Source organism: Dreissena polymorpha, chromosome 8, assembly GCF_020536995.1.
Source record: "Dreissena polymorpha isolate Duluth1 chromosome 8, UMN_Dpol_1.0, whole genome shotgun sequence".
NCBI classification, from domain to species: Eukaryota; Metazoa; Mollusca; class Bivalvia; order Myida; family Dreissenidae; genus Dreissena; species Dreissena polymorpha.
Window position 1 is genome coordinate 42,969,580 of NC_068362.1, and position 21,008 is coordinate 42,990,587.

General features: G+C 35.1%; 1 protein-coding gene across 1 annotated transcript; it reads right to left on the bottom strand.

The window, feature by feature from the left end:
• Window positions 1-2,144: 2,144 nt before the first annotated feature.
• LOC127840473 (uncharacterized) lies at window positions 2,145-5,750 on the bottom strand. The gene is made up of 3 exons (XM_052368892.1): window positions 5,632-5,750; window positions 3,343-3,489; window positions 2,145-2,417 (listed from the first exon to the last, which is right to left on the bottom strand). The coding sequence occupies exons 1-3, from the start codon at window positions 5,748-5,750 to the stop codon at window positions 2,162-2,164; spliced, it is 522 nt and encodes a 173-aa protein (XP_052224852.1). The 3' UTR covers window positions 2,145-2,161.
• Window positions 5,751-21,008: the final 15,258 nt, after the last annotated feature.

Consider the following 21,008-nt stretch of genomic DNA (forward strand, 5'->3'; position numbering starts at 1 on the left):
CTCATATACAGAATTCTATTCTTCTAAGCAAGATGTAGTTTTAAAAACTGATCTCCAATTATAAACGCTTCAAATCGGTATAAAGAACGAACATGTTAACCGTAAATCTAGATTCTAAAACGGTATGATATTTGCAAAAGTTAAAGTTATAACTCGCTGCCCAAATCAGAAAAAAACACTTTATATATATATTTATATATATCTGAAAGCTACGAAACGTAGGCTTTCTAATGATATATGGGTTCATCCAAATGTATAACCTCGGCGCTTCGATGTGCTCTAATCGATAGCTACCAGTCACGTGACTAAGTTACGACACTGTTAAACGCGCGGGGGTAAAACATAAATGTTTATTTTTTGTGTTTAACGCGCTATAAATCCATAAATAACAACGGAAATATACTAAAAGTTATATTTTTTAAAGAAGAATTAATAAGCAACAAGATAACGTTTAAACCAATAAACTCGGATGGTTAGTTTTTGCATACAATTTAATTTACTACAGTAAGGGTCAAATACTCGATTCAACTCCTGTCAATATACGATCCGTGGCTAGTACTTATGTAGTTTATAATTATACAATTATTATTTACTCGTTATGCAGGATATAATTTTATCAAGGTGCGTCTTTGCAATTTTAATACATTTTATGATTTGTGTCACTTATGCTCGGGTACTACTTAACTGTACCCCGGGTACGCTTAAGTATACTTAAATGAACCCCGGATACGGTGAATATAGTAACTCGCACACGGGAATTCGAACGCTAAATTGATCGTTGTCCGCTATATTTTAAATATTAATGATGTTCATATTTATGTCAATATTCTGAAAAACAGCCATTATATTATCGATACTCCTGCCTTAAAGGCATATTGAGTTTTTCTTCAAAGATAATTTTATTTAGTATTCCGTAGCGCGTTTTACGACGTCGGATTTAAGGCGGGAATAATACTCGGGTGCAGTCTAAATTGACCAATCGAGCATCACTTAAAGTATCATCAGTAGCTGGTAGATACAACTTAAATTCTTTTTTTTCACCATCATTACAGGACTAAATAAGTTACGTTGGTTGAGAACATTATCAACAAGAAATATCTTTAAAAAAGATATACGGCGTTGATAGTTAAATGAATGAGATCAAGGATAGCGAATGTCTTTTTTCTGTGCAGTTCTTAGCTGCATCACACGCAGTACGGGATGTTACGCGGAGTTTTCGCGGTTTATTTTACATTATTACATATTGCTGGTCATAAACCTATAGATACAAAACAGAAAACCAAAAGAAGAATGGAAGTGAAATTAAAACAAACGAGTCAACCGGCCACACGAGAAGTATCCGTATTTATAGGCGCGTTCTTCGAACAAATCTGTTTTAGTGGTTTGTCGGGCATTGCTATTTGATTCGATTATTAACAGTATCGATAATCATCGCGCTCATGCTTAATACATTGGTCAATATGGTGGAATAATTATTGTTAAATTAATCAAAAATAATATTTATCATTGTATTGTTGAATACACATTAAGAATCTACATATTTCTGGTCTAAAGAAAATTCCAGGTCACCTAGTTCACGGATAGCGTATTTATTATATAACTATTATTTTACTGGCCGCGAACTCCGGTGATGACCTGTATATAAACTCTGACATTCTTAAACTGGCCGCGAATTGACCCGGGTTGAAATGCAATGTATTAAAGTGAGGCCTCGCTTCCACTGCTCTTTATACTTTTACATGTTAACATGTTGACAAGAATATGGAAGTAAGTACTAAATATGAGAACATAGCCTTTAAATATAAACGCGTTGCGCTGGTAATCCTCTGAAAATAAAAGGTGCACGCACAAACTGTATTGATGTCGAGAATTGAGTGTAAAACTGTTCTATCTATTAAGCCTTTTCATTAGAAATAAAATTGTTTCATGCAGTAAGACAGTGTTACAAAGACGCGTATATGTTTCCAATGTTCTGGTGGAATACTCAAATCAGCCAATGGAATAAATGAAGTGTATTCATTCGTACCTAACCGCGGGAAATTTTATTTGAATTTTATTGGACACTTACAAAGGTCAGGAGAGGTGAAAAGCTGGCTTAATACAGCTTACGCCGAAAAACTGGACATATAATGTTAAAAGATGCGATCGTGAAAGTGGAGTCTTAACCATTTTTTATCTTCGACTGGGACACGTTTGCGTTGTTCCGGAAACTGAAAACTGCGGCGTTCGGAATACTGGGCGGTGTGTCACTGCGCATGTGCAGACTCGGGGCGATCCGGTCGATGTTGTCACTGCGCATGTGCAGACTTGGGGCGATTCGGTCGATGTTGTCACCATGCATGTGCAGACTTGGGGCGATCCGGTCGATGTTGTCACTGCGCATGTGCAGACTTGGGGCGATCCAATCGATGTTGTCACTGCGCATTTATCAAAAATGAGGCAAACATATTACATGGAAACGCGTGACAAAAAACACTGCGTTAATTTCAAATACTTGTGTTGTAAGTGAAAAATAATCTTATGCATTTCCTTTAATAGGTAAAGATACTTAAAAAAAATGTCACAATTAGCTCGTGCGCTCAGCTTTCAAAACATTATCATGCACGTGAAACTCGTGTTTTGAGTACAAAATCGATGCAGATAAAACAGAGTGTTCAAAAAACGACTTTTAACACGAGTTTATCATGAATTATTATTGAAATAACAAGGCGTCATCGTTGACAGGGGTCGCCATTTTTCATATAATAACGTGTGTTTAAGGTAATTACCATCTGAACATTTGCTATTCATTCGGAACTGATTTAATTCAAGCATTGCATCTAATTTGTTTGACGAGTATACATAAAATTGTTAATTTTATTTTCAAAAATTTCATTAAATATAAATTTTATAGAATATATGTTAATTGGCCTGTATAACGGTTTATAATTTTTCGGTTGTTGTTGTTTTTTGTGTTTAGCAAATCCAATCCGCTTTAATGGAAATTTGTGTAATAGAAAGCGTCATCTTCGCGAAAATCCAGGTAAGGCGGAAAACGGTTTCACTGCTTAGCCTGTGCGAACTGTACAGGTAAATCTGGAATGACACTTAAGGCAAATGCATTAAGCCTAGAATTCCCAGAACGAGCATTGTAAAATTTCATCGGTGATGGGAAAAAGGGAAGATTGTTATTGTGCAGTGCTACTAAGTATTTCCTATATAGCGCCCGATGGATAGAAAAGTAATCTAAGCATACAGGCTGGCACCTGAGAGCGAACAAACGATAAACAAACACCCAAAAGAATACCGTGTGAAAAATTAATAGCGAACATCAATCATTTACTTATGACACGTGATACTCACATCTGAGGATCAACAGCGCCCCGTGCCGCGATCCCGCTAGGTGCGTCCGGTTTCTGTGGGCTCTCCTTCCGGAATCGCGGTGCATGCATACAACAGGCGCGGTGGCAGGTGGCATCATACACGCAGTCCGGGTCCAGCAAGAGGGTACTGGGCCGGAAACCAAAAGCGAGTAACTTCTGGTATTGGAAAGGACTGACTGGCTGCTGAAATATAATAAGTCAGCTAACTGCGCATGGTCGAAGCGGTTTTCCCAGAGCGCTGCTAAAATATATACCGTATGAAGTTCTATAAGACGGACTCTATTCAATTACCGACCATACATATATACCGTATGAAGTTCTATAAGACGGGCTCTATTCAATTACCGACCATACATATATATCGTATGAAGTTCTATAAGACGGGCTCTATTCAATTACCGACCATACATATATATCGTATGAAGTTCTATAAGACGGGCTCTATTCAATTACCGACCATACATATATACCGTATGAAGTTCTATAAGACGGACTCTATTCAATTACCGACCATACATGTATATCGTATGAAGTTCTATAAGACGGGCTCTATTCAATTACCGACCATACATATATATCGTATGAAGTTCTATAAGACGGGCTATATTCAATTACCGACTATACATATATATCGTATGAAGTTCTATAAGACTGACTCTATTCAATTAACGACCATACATATGCATCGTATGATGCCCTATACGACGGGCTCTATTCAATTACCGACCATACATATATATCGTATGAAGTTCTATAAGACGGACTCTATTCAATTACCGACCATACATATATATCGTATGATGTTCTATAAGACGGGCTCTATTCAATTACCGACCATACATATGTATCGTATGAAGTTCTATAAGACGGTCTCTATTCAATTACCGACCATACATATATATCGTATTAAGTTCTATAAGACGGGCTCTATTCAATTACCGACCATACATATATATCGTATGATGTTCTATAAGACGGGCTCTATTCAATTACCGACCATACATATATATCGTATGAAGTTCTATAAGACGGGCTCTATTCAATTAACGACCATACATATATAGCGTATGAAGTTGTATTAGACGGGTTCTATTCAATTACCGACCATACATATATATTGTATGAAGTTCTATAAGACGGGCTCTATTCAATTACCGACCATACATATATATCGTATGAAGTTCTATAAAACGGACTCTATTCAATTACCGACCATACCTATGTATCGTATGAAGTTCTATAAGACGGGCTCTATTCCATTACCGACCATTTACCTTTGCAAAGATGGACGTTCTGTCTAGCCCGGCGGTGTAGGGCCGACATCGACTGGAAGTGGGCCGGCTGTCGACTTTATTAACTTCCGTTGAGGAACCAGTCCCGCCCAGCGCACGTCACTTCGAGAATAGAAATTGTGCATTATTAAGTTATTGTTTAGGCCTCGTTCTGGGATACATGCATGTGCGTAAAATGTCATTTCAGAGTAGCCTGTGTAGTCCGCACAAGCTAATAGGGACGACGCTCTCCGCATAAATTTTATTTTCGTCCGAAAAAGATTTCCTCTCAACGAAAAATCCAATAAGCGGAAAGGTTCTTATGTATAAACATAAGGATCAGCTTTCCCATTATGAGGCTCGTCATAGTCTTGCTCCCCCCCTTTCCGCCCGTAATGGACGTATTTTTCTATTTCATGTGTATATAAAAATAATTCAAATATGACATTTGCTTTCAGTAGATGTCAACATAATAGCTTTTTTATGTTATGCATATTTGTCATTTGTTTACATTTGAACAAAAGTTTAAGAATTTCGTTGAAATAATAACTTCATAGCGTCAAAATGAAGTCATTCTCAAATGAGTCGGGCACACTTCGTTGTACGGTTAGTAGTAGTAGTAGTAGTAGTAGTAGTAGTAGTAGTAGTAGTAGTAGTAGTTGTTGTAGTAGTAGTAGTAGTAGTAGTAGTAGTAGTAGTAGTAGAAGTAGTGGTGGTGGTGATGGTTATTGCTGTTGGTGGTTGTGGTACAATAATCAGCAGTATCAGTGGTAGTGATAGTTGTTTTAGTAGTAGTAGTTGTAGTAGTAGTAGTAGTAGTAGTAGTAGAAGTAGTAGAAGAAGAAGTAGTATTTCGATGATGATGATGATGATGATGATGATGATGATGATGATGATGATGATGATGATGATGATGATGATGATGATGATGATGATGATGATGATGATGATGATATCGCTACTATTTCCATCATCATCAGATGCACTTTCAATATTACCTCACAACTGTCGGCACAGAGCACTGAGATCCCGACCGATGTCCCGACGACGTCGGTCGCACTTCATCCTCCGTCAGTACGCCTTTCTTAAGTATGAGCGCCTGGTTGGATGTTGGCATAACCTAAGCCACGGAACCGCATTTTACAAGCCAAAAACCAAAAACATTATTTTTTATAAATAAATGAAAGTCATTTATTAACGGACGACGTATGACCCAGTGATCCGGGAAGAACTGTAAAGCGCCTTTGAACGCACATCTCGAGTGTGAAAAGGGCGATATATAAATTTGGTATAATTTTTTTTATATATATTCATAAAAATAGATTTCAATCTTGACATCGCTTCGTATATGTATAATAAGTCAATCAAAATTAAAAATATATGAAGCATTTGTAAACATTTTCATTAATAATTTGGCTAGCAATACAATCTACATTGCTGACAGCGTTTAGTTCAAACATATTTATTGTAGCTCGATTGCGTGAACAGCCCCAGACTTATCGTAACGCTCTCGAGTCCGTTTCCTGGTTGCATCAGTACTTGGTGTCTTTTGGGGAGATGAAGACAGAACGTTCCCACTGTGGGGAGCGAACAAGTGACCCCTCGGTGTTAAAATGACAGCGTGTGGAATGTGAACTATTTGTAGTGACGGACAGAGCTCTGAATCGCCCAGTACGCTTGATTTACCTCCCCAGAAAAAAGTTTGATTCCTGATTAATGCATTTTTAAATATTCCCAATATGATTGTTAAAATTTTAGCATATAAAAATGATTATAATAATAAGTTTTGGTAGTAGACACGTTTAATAACAGTAAACATCAATACGATAATCCTTCATTCAAATAATGTAACCTGTATTCTAGCAATTCGTGGCTATATATTAACTTGTATTCTCGCATTTCATAGCAAATTGTTTATATATTTTTGGATAATAAACAAATAAATTCAAATTATAACAATGTAATATTAGGCAATGTAAAATTATAATTATTATTATTCTCACAACTCATTTAAATTACATTTACACAAAACACACACGTTACATTTTTTGAAAAGATTTAATCATTTCAAATCAACCTAAATGATGATGTTATTTCAGGAATTCAATACGTATTAAAACAATATCTCACGTGTACGTTATTTTCAGGAAAGTATTCATCATAAGTGACGTTTTTTTGTGGGCTAAATATTAAATTGCACCTCATATTAGCCATTATGTATTTAATCAGACAGAGTCAATTAGGGTATATATGAGCCTCGTTCTGATTTTCCACTTTTATTGGATTTTTGCTCAAAAGAGACTTTATTTGAACGAAATATTCCATTAAACGGAAGCCTGCTCGTACTAACCCAGGACGATACTGGAAGCACGTGCATTGTGTCCAGTTGTCCCAGTTTTGTATGTTTTATTTTTGTGTGAATTAAGAATCTGATTACATAAAGCATCAGATCGTTAACACACTAAACATAAACTTTGAACAAGAAAATGTTAACCGAACAAAATGCCAACAAACCGCATAGGAAATCGGAAAATAAATCTGGATTTGGTATAGTTGTGTGCTTGTAGCATATATCCTTTGTAGACTTACCTCATAATGCCGTTGCATTAAATCGGTATGTTGCGTATTCCGCACGTCCCCAACTTTTTTGAAAACGGCCATTAGAATTGCGCCGCGCTGTGGGAAAACGGGGCTTAATGCATGTGCGTAAAGTTTCGTTCTAGATAATCCCGCACAGGCTAATCACAGACCGACTGCACAGGCTAATCTGGGACGTCGCTTTACGCACTTGAATCAATACCAGTTGTTCCAGAGCGAGGCAAAATTCAACATACACCGATTTCAAGATGAATAGCAGGTATCACCGAACGTGAGTAACGACGATGTAAATACACGACAAATGTGGCGTAATAAAACCTACCCAGAAAAAAGAACAGACGGTTCCCAATTTTGCAGTCACCATTTAATTAAACATACCTATACATGTATTATAATATTAAATGGGCCTTTACACGTTTTGGTAGTTGTCGTTATATTGTGTGACACTACGAGGATTGCTATATGAAGTATAAAATACATCATTCATTTTATGAGCACGGATGGCCGAGTGGTCTAAGCCTTAGACTTTTACTCCTGGTGTCAGTGGTTCGAGCCCTGTTGAGGGTTACTTTTTTCTTTAAAAAAATTATTCTTGTTTTTTATTGCAGCTTTTTAGATCCAATGTTTAAATTGATCAATATAAAGCATTTAATGATGAACTTAAATACATGTCAAAATATGTGAAAAAGATCCCTTCAAATCTCATTTCAGTTGAGACCGACTCAACTTGCCGTCTCGACTAAAATATTATTACTTGTTAAAGATGTAAGCAACCTTCTTCAAAAGGAGATTAATTTATAACTTTCTGCGGGAAATCGTCTACCAATGTAACAGTGAAATATACAGTTTCCAGATGAAAAGGTAACTTTCTCTTACTTCTCCAACTGATACAACTAATAGTAGGTTTCTGCGGTCCACAAATACGCGTTCAATCGACTGACGCCTTCGGTTTCCAGTCAACTCGTACCTAAGTCAACTCGTACCCTAGTCAACTCGTACCCGAGTTGGTCAACTCGTACTTTAGTCATTTTTCAGATTGGTCAACTCGTACCTTTTCAATATTTGTTCTTTATGGAAACAAATTGCGATGGGTGTTTGCATGCATTAGATGTTTTTTATGTTTATTGCAGGTACGAGTTAACCAATTAAAGTTATATTTTGGCATAGACTAACATAACTTGTATGTTTTTTTACCAGGGTACGATATGACTAATTAAAGTAATTACCTAAGTATATATATGTTATTCTTATTAATATGTCCAATATACAAAGATTATATTATCTCAGTCTTCACGCTAAATTTTTTAGCAAAATAGCCCTTCGGGTTAATCAGATGGAATGTTGAATAGCCCAAAGACATGTTTGATAGCCCGAAGAGGTCAATATAAATTTTATGACTTTTTTGGCCAGGAACACCAAACTACTTATTAACAATAAGAAAATCTACTTCCATTAGTAAAAACAGATGCATGTGATTACAGTAATAAAGGCTATACTGTTTCCTTTTGAAATGCATTTTATACAAAATGCACCAGATGATTATGCTGTTTATTGTCACTTTATTATTACACATGCTCTCATTGAATGATTCCATTAATCAGTTTGACCGGTGTTTGGTTTTATTTAAAAGCAAATTATTTATTATTATTACTAGGACAATCGCCAGTAATTTTCCGATTTGTCGGCATGTGGCTTCAGAACAAAATTATTAAAGGCCACTGTGTGTGTTAATTTCCCAATCTACCAAATGACAATGTCTGCTTCTTTAATTTACTCCAGATGTTTTGATAAGCATGTGTCAACCGTGAAAAGTATTTATATTCGTAAACAGATTATAAGTAGCAAAGTAGGTCACGTAGCAGAACGAGATTACAGAATAAACGAATGTACTACAATTATTAATAATTAGTTGAAAAAAACGTCTTCTAAAATGCAAGAATAATTGATTAAAACACATGGAAATCTAACTGTAATAAGGATCAATTTGTTTTTAACCCAATGCGTACAATATCCTTTACAGACTCTTTTATTTTTATTGAAAAATTACTTCGTCCATTTTTCATGAATTATAATTTCATTTTCGAAAAATACTTATAAAATTAAATACGCTTCTAGATTGGTCATTATTTTAAAACATTACGAAGTGACCGATACGCCAACATCCTGGAACGTGATCTACGCATGATCAGTTTGAATAATCTCATCCCGATTGGGCGTCATCATAACTTTAAATAGCAACATACCCGGATGTTTACACAACAGTTTTTAAAAATGGCGGCCGCATGTGTTCATGCAATTCTTTAAAACACATAACGTCATTTTAGGCATTTAAATAGCGAATTTAATCGTGCCTCTTAAAAACGCTTATAAATCAGGTTATTGATATAACGCTCAAATATTTAATCGACCGGTCGGGCTATTTTATAAGCATTTAGGATCGACCGACCGGCCCAAGAATCGACTCGGGCTTCGGGCTTGTAGGCTTATTCGAAGACTGTTATCTAAGAAATATATAGAAATCATTTATCTTTCAAAATATATATTTATTAACAACTATCATTATCGATGTTAAAAGAAAAAAAAAACTTACGGTATGAATCAGTAAAATATTTGTTAACCAGGTTTTTCGAAGGAAAAAACTGGTTATTAGATTGGTGAATGCGGGCGGGCTGGCTGGCTGGTGGGCTGGCGGGCGGGCGGAACAAGCTTGTCCGGGCCATAACTATGTCGTTCATTGTCAGATTTTAAATCATTTGGCACATTTGTTCACCATCATTGGACGGTGTGTCGCGCCAAATAATTACATCGATATCTCCAAGGTCAAGGTCACACTTTGAGTTCAAAGGTCAAAAATGGCCATAAATGAGCTTGTCCTGGCCATAACTATGTCATTCATTGTGAGATTTTAAAATCATTTGGCACATTTGTTCACCATCATGGGACGGTGTGTCGCACGAAAGAATCAAGTCAATATCTCCAATGTCAAGGTCGCCACGATTAAAAATAGATTTTTTTAAAAAACAAACTTACAAAGGGGGTTAATTTTGTTTGTTCATTTCAAAAGTTCAGTTTGAGTTTTCTCCCTTTATCAGATTTTTTTTTCACAATGAAAACCTGGTTTTGTGACAATTTTGTCCCTTGTTAACTTATTTCATTGCATGATTTTTATAAATATTACCAAATTGCAAAATAATTATCATCCATGTCGTTACACTTGTGTATTAGTTAATAAATGTTGTTGTTGTTGTTGTTGATATATATGCCTCAAATTATGGTTCGTCGGAAAATTGAGTCCATGATTTAATCAATTAATCAACACCTAAAATACTTATTAACACCTACGTGACACGGGTTATTAATATCGTAATTTACCTAATCTTCACCTTTGTTAAATATTGATTAACACATTACTTGACACGTGTTGTTAATATCTAAATCGATTTTATCTGCACCTTTGTAAAAATGAAGAACACCTTTGAATACAAACTAACAACTAACCAATCAATTAAAAAAGATTAGGATTATTGTGTAAAACAAACGGATTGAATGAGTATTTAGATGTTTTAGCATTCTTCAATAAAATACTTAGATTTCCATGTAAATTTGAAACAACGGTCATAATATTCGAATAATTTGAACATTAAAATAAAAAGAATGCAAGTTGTTGAAAAAGTCAACTTTTATTCTAATTTTTATCAATCATATTTTTGTTTCATGAATATAGAGTAGTATAATTTGTGTGCATTATGCTTTGAATGTTGTTGTTATTCTTGGATAAAAAATAAATTAACAAGCACATTTGTTACATTGATAGCACACGCCAAATGCTTGCAACGCCAAATTCTGTAAACAACTACTGCTTTAGAGTCATTCATTGATACACTTAGATAAAGGTTTAATGAATTATTTAAAGCAGTAAAAATACAAACAGGTATTTTCAAGTAAAAAGTGGCCATAACTCCATTATTGATCAGTTGTTTGAGTTTCAATGTTACCTTCACCATCCTCTTATCAATATAATTATACACTCATTCCAAGTTTCAATGAAATCTGCACAAGCAGTTCCAAGATTTCGCTCCAGACACAAACGTGTGCTTATAATCAAGTAAAAAGGGCCATTACTCTGTTATTTGCACATGGATTGCAACAGCATTTTACACACATCATTCTATAATGATATATGCACTTATATCAAGTTTCCATGAAATCGGTTCAAGCAATTCTGAGATATTGTTCCGGACGGACAATGCTAAAACTATATCCGTCCACCTATGGCGGTGGATAATAACATAAAGAAAAGAGAAGCTATTTCTTAAACTTTTATTGATTATTATATCTTACAACAAAACATTACTGCAAGAATATTAAGGGAACAAACTATAATAATAACATATTAGATCAACACCTTGTATTAGAGAATATGCATAATTTAAAACCTAAACATAATAAAATATAACATTTAACTGCATCATGATTAAAAAAGTGAAGATATTGATACTTTATTGCATTATTATGTAAATCATAACAAAATAATCATTTACATACAAAATGAAATCCAAATGTACTGTTTTATTAATCATTATTAAATTATAAATCTTATTGAAACTGCATCTTGTCATTATAAAGGCTACAGTATATGTCTGAATTAAAGTCAATTGTGGTCAAAAGCTAGAAAACCTAGTAATGTCTTCAACAATTGGTAACCAATTTTTAGCTCGACTATTATATATGAAATATATTAAGTGGAGCTATCCTACTCACCCCGGCGTCGGCGTGAGCGTCTGCGTGAGTGTCTGCGTTAGCGTTAGTGTCTGTGTTAGCGTGCAAATGTTAAAGTTTTCGTTCTACCCCAAATATTGTCTTTGTACCTTGACTTATTGCTTTCATATTTTGCATACTTGTTTACCAACATGACCCCAACCTATAAACAATAGCAGACAACTCTATCAAGCATTTTGTTATAATTATGGCCCCTTTTCCACTTACAATATGCAGCAAATGTTAAAGTTTTCGTACTACCCCATTTATTTTCATTGTCCCTTGACTTATTCCTTTTATATTTTGCATTATTGTTTAACAACATCAACCCAACCTATAAACAAGAGCATACAACTCTGTCAAGCATTTTGTCATAATTATTGCCCCTTTTATACTTAGAATGCATATTATTGATAAAACTATATTAAAGTTTGTGTACTACCCCAAATATTTCCTATATCCTTTGACATATTGCTTTTATATGTTGCATACTTGTTTACCAACATGACCCCAACTTATAAACAAGAGCAGACCACTGTATCAAGCATTTTGACATAATTATGGCCCCTTTTACACTTAGATAATTGAACATTTTGCTTAAATTGCCATAAGTTCTTTATTTATGATCACATTTTATTATTACTTTGACAAAACAACACTTACCTGAATACCACAATGGATTCCACCCAAACAATACCCCAAGCCCCTACCCAGAATCCAATCCCCCCCCATCCTACCCCCCCCAATTTTTTTATTTTTATTTTTTTTTAAACATCATGTAATAAATTTCCACACCTCACATTATACCCCCCTCTCACCCCCACCCCCCCCTACCCCCCCCCGATTTTTTTTGTTGAAAGATTGTCTTATAAATGACCACACCCCACATTATACTCCCTCTCAACCCTCCGCCCCCCCCCCAAAAAAAAAAAATAAATAATATTTTTTCCTTTTTTATTTTTGAAAGATCGTCTAATAAATTATTGAATATGAACAATTTCCCCATGATGGCTGACGTTATACTGTCAAGCACTCGAATAGTGGAGCACGCTGTCCTCTGACAGCTCTTGTTCAAATCTTATTTAATCGAGCTTTACAAACATTTGAAAAAAACAACACTCAACACAATAAGAGTTGGAACATTTTTAGCTCACCTGAGCGATAGCTCGAGGTGAGCTATTGTGATCACTCAGCGTCCGGCGTCCGTCCGTCCGTCCGTCCGTATACAAATTTGTAAACATCTTCTTCTACTAAACCATTGAGCCAATTTCAACTAAATTTCATGTGGAGCATCCCTAGGTCATGGGACAAAAGAATTGTTAAAAAAAAATTGATCACATAACCAAGATGGCCGCCATGACCATATATGGTAAAAACCTTAAAAAATCTTCTTGTCAGAAACCGCTCATCAGATTTTCACAAAATTTCACAGGGATGACCTTTGAGGGCTCCCCTGAAAAAGTTGTTCAAAGAAATTTGATTCGTCAAAAAACATGGCCGCAGGAGCTCATTGAACTTTGCATGTTAATTCGTTTTTGCCTATTTTGTGAAAACTTTCAAAAATCTTCCACATTTTTTGTCCGATCCTTTCCAAATTTGCACAGTGTCTTTATATCAATGAGGACACAAACCCTACAAAAAATGAGCATTATTGGTCCATGAAGTACAGAATTACCTCCCCTTGAATTGAGAAAATGGTGTTTATGCAATAAAGTCCAAATTTTTCATCCAATTCTTTCCAAACTTGTAAGGATTTAGCATGGTTCAAACAAGGGAAACAACTACGGTTTATGCATGTTCTTTTTATTACAGATTTGCCTCCCTTTAATTCATTCAAAATCTCATTTTACAGCAGAGATTCCAAATCTGACCTGTAAATGAGCCCCATATTTACTGCTGGTGCTATGTTACCTTTTCCCATTTGATCATTCTTAAGTATTGGTCTTGTAATGCTGCTACTGCTACTGCTACTGCTACTGCTACTACTACTACTACTACTACTACTACTACTACTACTACTACTGCTACTACTACTACTTCTACTACTTCTACTACTACTACTACTTCTACTACTACTACCACTACTACTACTACTACTACTACTACTACTACTACTACTACTACTACTACTACTACTACTACTACTACTACTACTACTACTAGTACTACTACTACTAGTACTACTACCACCACCACCACCACCACCACGTCTACTATTACTACTTCTACTACTACTGCCACTACTACTACTACTTTTACCACTACTACTACTACTACTACTACTACCACTACTACTACTACTACTACTACTACTACTACTACCACTACTTCTACTACTACTTCTACTACTACTACTACTACTACTTCTACTACTACTACTACTACTACTACTACTACTACTACTACTACTACTACAACTACTATTACTACTATTACTACTACTACTACTACTACTACTACTACTATTACTACTACTACTACTACTACTACTACTACTACTACTACTACTACTACTACTACTACTACTACTACTACACCACCACCACCACCATTCACAGTGACAAAAAACGTATTCACACAATGGCTGCTACTACAACTTATAGCCCATAAAGGGGGAAATGCATGTTTTACAAACAGCCCTTGTTTCTATGGGATTTTAACCACAACTGTTCATGTTTATCTCCGACACATATTTTAGGTCACCTGTCATGAAGTGACACAGTGAGCTTATGTGATCGTGTGATGTCCGGCGTCCGTTGTGCGTGCCTGCGTGTGTCCGTGCGTCTGTCCGTCAACAATTTGTTTGTGTAGACAGTAGAGGTCACAGTTTGCATCCAATCTTGATGAAATTTGGTCAGAATGTTTATCTTGATGAAATCTGGGTTGGGATTTTATTTGGGTCATCTGGGGTCAAAAACTAGGTCACTAGGTCAAATAATAGAAAAACCTTGTGTAGACATTAGAGATCACAGTTTTCATCCAACCTTTATGAAATTTGGTCAGAATTCTTGATGAAATCTGGGTGGGATTGTATTTGGGTCATCTGGGGTAGAAATCTAGGTCAAATAAATAGAAAAACCTTGTGTTGACAATAGAGGTCACAGTTTTCATCCAATATTTATGAACTGTGGTCAGAATGTTTATCTTGATGAAATCTGGATTGGGATTGTATTTGGGTCATCTAGAGTCAGGAACTAGGTCACTAGGTCAAATCATAGAAAAACATTGTGTAGACAATAGAGGTCATAGTTTTCATCTGATCTTAATGAGTCAGGTGAGCGATTCAGGGCCATCATGGCCCTCTTCTTTATCTTATGATTCATGATTTCAAAGTAGTGTTTGGTATTTAATAAAGAATATAAATACAATGTAGATACAGGTATGATTTTTTGCAAAAACCTGCTTATCTTTTAGGTGCACTTTTTGTCCTAACAGGTGGTCTACTTAGTACATGTATGTAGTGAACAAAATGGATTTCTTTACAAATAATTTTACTTACAAAAATCAGATTCATTATCTCATTCATTTTTGTTTTTGTATATTCACAGTTGATGTACTGGAGTCAGATTGGTCAGCCAGTGAAAGATGTTCTGTCCCACAGTGGGTTTTGAGAATAAATGGAATTCTAGCCAGACACAGGACATCTACTTACCTGTTTCCTGTCCATGTGGAAGTGAGTGTAGTTGTTATAGTTTCTGTTGAGCAGCAGAATTAATAATTGAACTTAAATCAGATCCTGGAAATCTACTGACAAGATCCAGTGTCTAGGTGACATTGACTGGTTGGAATAGTAGTCTAGTGAGTAGTGGTTCCAGAACTAAATCAAGACACTAGACATGTACGGACCTCCATCATGTCTTGGTGGAAGTGACTTAAGTTGGAATAGTTGTCTAGTGAGCAGCAGGAATTGAACTCAAGTCAGTCATTGGACCTGTACTTACCTCCAACTTGTTGAGGTGGAAGTGACTGTGGCTGGGATTGTTGTCAAGTGAGCAGCAGGAATTGAACTCAAGTCAGCCACTGGACCTGTACTGACCTCCAACTTGTTGAGGTGGAAGTGACTGCGGCTGGGATAGTCAAGAATTACAAGCCAAGTCTTGTCAGGTAAGGTAAACTATATTTCAATAACAGCCACAGCCAGTTCTAAGGTATGGGATATTGTGATCCGTCATTGTCTGCTGTCAAATGTGTGTTGCCTGTCATTTCAAGTACCACTTTTGGCTTTTGACATCTTCCTTTAAACCACAGGAAAATTTGGACATGTCTTTGCAGTCCTTACCCAATTGAGAAGAAATCCATATTTGATACTGTGTGTTGAAAATTTGTGTTGAACATTGAAGTTTAAGACAAATATTTATTAATTGCAGATAATAGCAAGTTGTTCTAAGCAATTATCAAATAATTATCAAGCCTGTTTTTTATCACCAGTATAATCATATCATTATCAATCCTGTTATATATCACCAATATTATCATATCATTATCAAGCCTGTTATTTATCACCAGTATTAACATATCATTATCAAGTCTGTTTTTTATCACCAGTATAATCATATCATTATCAAGCCTGTTATTTATCACCAGTATTAACTCGGTCAAATTATTTTGAATGAGTATTCCATTAATTCCATATATTTATCTCAAACATTACATCATGATTGTTTATGACTTTAGTGCATGTCTAAAAGTATATGCAGTATGTATTTCAGTTTAATAAAGACATTAAGAACTTCTACAATTCCATGAAGTGAATTAAGTTATAATTCCCGGACATCCAGAGAAGTTTGGTAGAAATTTTAATTTTGAGTTATCTCCCTTGGACTGGCATTACTCGTATATGTCACTTCCATTTCCAAATGTAGAATGATCCAACAAGGGAGGTCACATTTGGGTTGTTTACAAAAAGTGGTTCTTTATTACTTCACTTTGCATCAGTCTAGCTAACTTTAAGAGCTCTTTTCTTGTTGGATAAAACAGTCCGAAATTCCCTGCTCCAGAAAGTCAAAACACTAATCTGACAGAATATTCAATTCCATGCTACATGCAAGCTATTTGCATCACAAAAATTGTAAACCAAAAAGATTGGAATATTTGTTTTTGCGGTTACAGGCAGTGTTTCTGATTGAAATCAATTTGCTATTGCTTGAAAAACATCCATTTATTGGTATACACCAGAAAAGTGGTAGAATATTTAAGGAAAACATAAGAATTTTGATTAAATTTTGTGTCTGCCAATATTTTCGGATTGGTTTTGGAAATTTCAAATTGTACTGATATATTTATAGCCAAAGGCCAAAGGACAGAATATCCTTCATATTTCAAGTGAATCGACCTTGAAATTGTCACTTTATTAAATGAGAAACAAAATCATACATGTATCAACCCGTTATAGTCAGTAACATTAAAATATTTAGGTGCAGTCATTTGTTTTTTTGAAAACCGCGACATGCTGTTTTTCGGAAAAAAGACGATCACTAATTTCTGTTACCATTCGGAAATTTCACATCACAAGTTTTCGTCGAAATTCTTATGTTTCCCGCAAATATTCTACAACTTTCTTGGTGTATGCCAATACGTTAATGATTTAAAAGTAATATTAAATTGATTTTGGTCAGGGACTCTTTATACATTTGCTTAAAAAAGATGCCTCACATTTAGCGCATAAAATAGTTTGAACCCCGCGGAAAACAGAAAATGCTTTCTGAAACCCTTAATAGTATTCCTGCTATCATTTGCCATCAATTACTTATGTTGTACAAAATTATTGGTTCATTCTACCAATTGTAGAATATTGCAACCCATCCCTGAATGATGTGAATATGCCATGAGGTTGGATTAGCATATATCCCGATCAGACTAGAATATTAAATATACCAATTGTTTGTTATAAAAAATAATAACATAGGTTACAACTCAAATTCCTCGTGCATAATACGAATAAGCTTATTATAATTTGTGCATTATAAACTGGCAGGGGAGCAACGTATGTGTGTTCTCCCTTTCTTCTTTTTAAATCACTGTCTGAAGAAGTATTTGAACTTAAGTAAACTATAATTTTTACAAAGGAAATAAAAGCGTTTACCGTCTTGCTATACCATTCGAGCCTAACATACTGACTGATTATATTAATAAATGTAGCATTATTTGTGTTAAATAATATTTGTATGTTTCTTACTGGCTTTTGTGATCATGTGCTTCATTTGAATATAAAACGCCTATGTGGTACATGTGTAGTAAACTTTTACACCCTGATGCCTGTGATGTTAATCGAATTAAAAGGTAGACGTAAATATTACTCGAAGAGGGATTGGCAGGAATGTTATATACTTAGAAACATGCTGATGATCATTCATTGTTTAACCCCTCAAACATGATCTACGTAAAATAATGTGGGGGTGCTGCATTAAAAAACAATCAGATCAATGTCTTCGCTTCATAATAGTACTAAATAAGGTCAACATTTTCACCGTATAATACAAATATATAATACAAATAAATCAGACAAATGTGTTCCCTGCATAATACAACAATCAGGTCATTGTGTTCGCTGCTTAATACAACCATATCATGGCAATACATACCCCGATAAAGATATTAGTCTAAACAGTGATGGTTGCAAGTGATTTCGTGTTCATTTGCTGTTCTTGTTGATATCCGAGTTTTTCAAATGGCAGTGTTATATCTTCCCTTTGATATATGGCTTAAGTGCTAGAAGGTAACAAAATTGCAGGGCATATACCTCATTTTTGTTAGTTAATAAATGTTAATTCTCCAAAAACTACTGTATTTATTGTTTTTTACAACAAAAACATACATCTGGAGCAGTTAGGCAAAACATCCCTGTCATACAAATATAAACAACCAATAAAAAACATCCATAAGGTAATTGTATTGAAATACTCAGACATGCTATTTTGTAGATACTTTTATAACAGAAATGTGACCTTAGACCAACATTTTTTATATTGTTATTATATTTTGTTATATATTGTTTTATATTGTTTAGCACATGTCGGTCTGTCAGTCTGTCGGTCCGTCCAGGGGTTTTTATCTGATTTTGGGGAAAGGGCCTGGCCTTTTTTGAGGGGAAAAAAATCGCGCAAAATGCCGGATTTTGGGGGAAAAATTGACACGAAACGCGGAATTTTGGGGAAAATAAGGAAAGTCTTAAATAATCAATTCAACATATTTTGCTGTTTTTAAAACAAAATCAAGGCAACAGATAATTTAATTATGCAATATGTTATATTTTCTACACTGGATCAGGTTAACTTATGTATTAAAGTTTAAAAAAAAAAAAAAATATTTTTTTTTTTTTTTTTTTTTTTTTTAAGGGGAAAAATGAAGTCTGGGGGAAAATTTATTTGCTGAGGGGAAAAAGAATCTGAGGGGAAAGGGCCAATTTTCGGCGGGTCCCAAAGAAGGAAAAAAAGCCCTGCCGTCAGTCTGTCGGTCCATCGGTCTGTCCGTCCACCAGATGGTTTCTGGATGATAACTCAAGAAGGCTTAGGCCTAGGATCATGAAACTTCATAGGTACATTGATCATGACTGTCAAATGTCCCCTATTGATTTTTCAGGTCACTAGGTCAAAGGTCAAGGTCACAGTGACTCGAAATAGTAAAATGGTTTCCGGATGATAACTCAAGAACGCTTAGGCCTAGGATCATGAAACTTCATAGGTAAATTGATCATGACTGGCAGATTACCCCTATTGATTTTCAGTTTACTAGGTCAAAGGTCATAGTCACAGTGACTCGAAATAGTAAAATGGTTTACGGATGATAACTCAAGAATGCTTACGCCTAGGATCATGAAACTTCATAGGTACATTGATCATGACTGGCAGATGACCCCTATTGATTTTCAGGTCACTAGGTCATAGGTCAAGGTCACAGTGACTTGAAACAGTAAAATGGTTTCTTGATGATAACTCAAGAATGCCTACGGTTAGGATCATGAAACTTCATAGGAACATTGATCATGACTGTCAGATGACCCCTATATATTTTCAGGTCACTAGGTCAAAGGTCAAGGTCACAATGACTCGAAACAGTAAAATGGTTTCCGGATGATAGCTCAAGAATGCTTACGCCTAGGATCATGAAACTTCATAGGTAAATTGATCATGACTGGCAGATGACTCCTATTGATTTTCAGGTCACTAGGTCAAAGGTCAAGGTCACAGTGACTCGAAACAGTAAAATGGGTTCCGGATGATAACTCAAGAATGCTTACGCCTAGGATCATGAAACTTCATGGGCACATTGATCATGACTGGCAGATGTCCCCTATTGATTTTCAGGTCACTAGGTCACTAGGTCAAAAGTCAAGGTCACAGTGAATAGAAATAGTAAAATGGTTTCCGGATGATAACCAGGGGTTAACGTAAGAAATTGACACTCACTTGCCCGGGGGGCAAGTTACTTTGAACATCTACTTGCCCTCATTAAAAACTGGTTGCCCTATTTTGAAGTCAATTTTTTATTGTCATTTGAGCATTGATACACATGCATTATTATGCTAAATTTAATTTCAGCTATATTCAATGTATCAAAAATAAAATAATAATCGTTTTTAAAATATAAAGTTGTCAACAAAACAAAATCTGGACAGTTTTATTTCATTGAATAGTCACTATTGAATACAATACATATGAAGAGTTTATTACTGTTAAAATTTTAAAACGTTATACTTGTCACTATATCTATACAAGTTATGGCATATATTAAAAGGGGGGAGGGCTTAAAATAGTACTGTGAAAATGATTGTTCAGAGTTTGAAAATCATGTTGATGTCTTTAATGAAGAGTTTCTCACTATTTGTAACTGTGAATATGTAACAAACAAGTTATTCACAGTTTAAAATAGTGAGAAACTCTTCATATGCATTCTTAGCAAGTTTTAAACAGTCTGCATATTCAACATGATTTTCAAACTCTGAACAATCCTTTTCACAGTTATTATATTCATGTTCATAGACATAACTATCACAAGTATATGCTTCTTCATCAAGTTCTAG

Coding starts and splice junctions, on each gene's coding strand:
- LOC127840473 (XM_052368892.1), bottom strand. CDS start 5,750: ATGCCAACATCCAACCAGGCGCTCATACTTAAGAAAGGCGTACTGACG. Junction 3,490..5,631: donor TCTGTGCCGACAGTTGTGAG/GTAATATTGAAA, acceptor TTTCCGGCCCAG/TACCCTCTTGCTGGACCCGG. Junction 2,418..3,342: donor GGCGCTGTTGATCCTCAGAT/GTGAGTATCACG, acceptor ATAAATGCGCAG/TGACAACATCGATTGGATCG.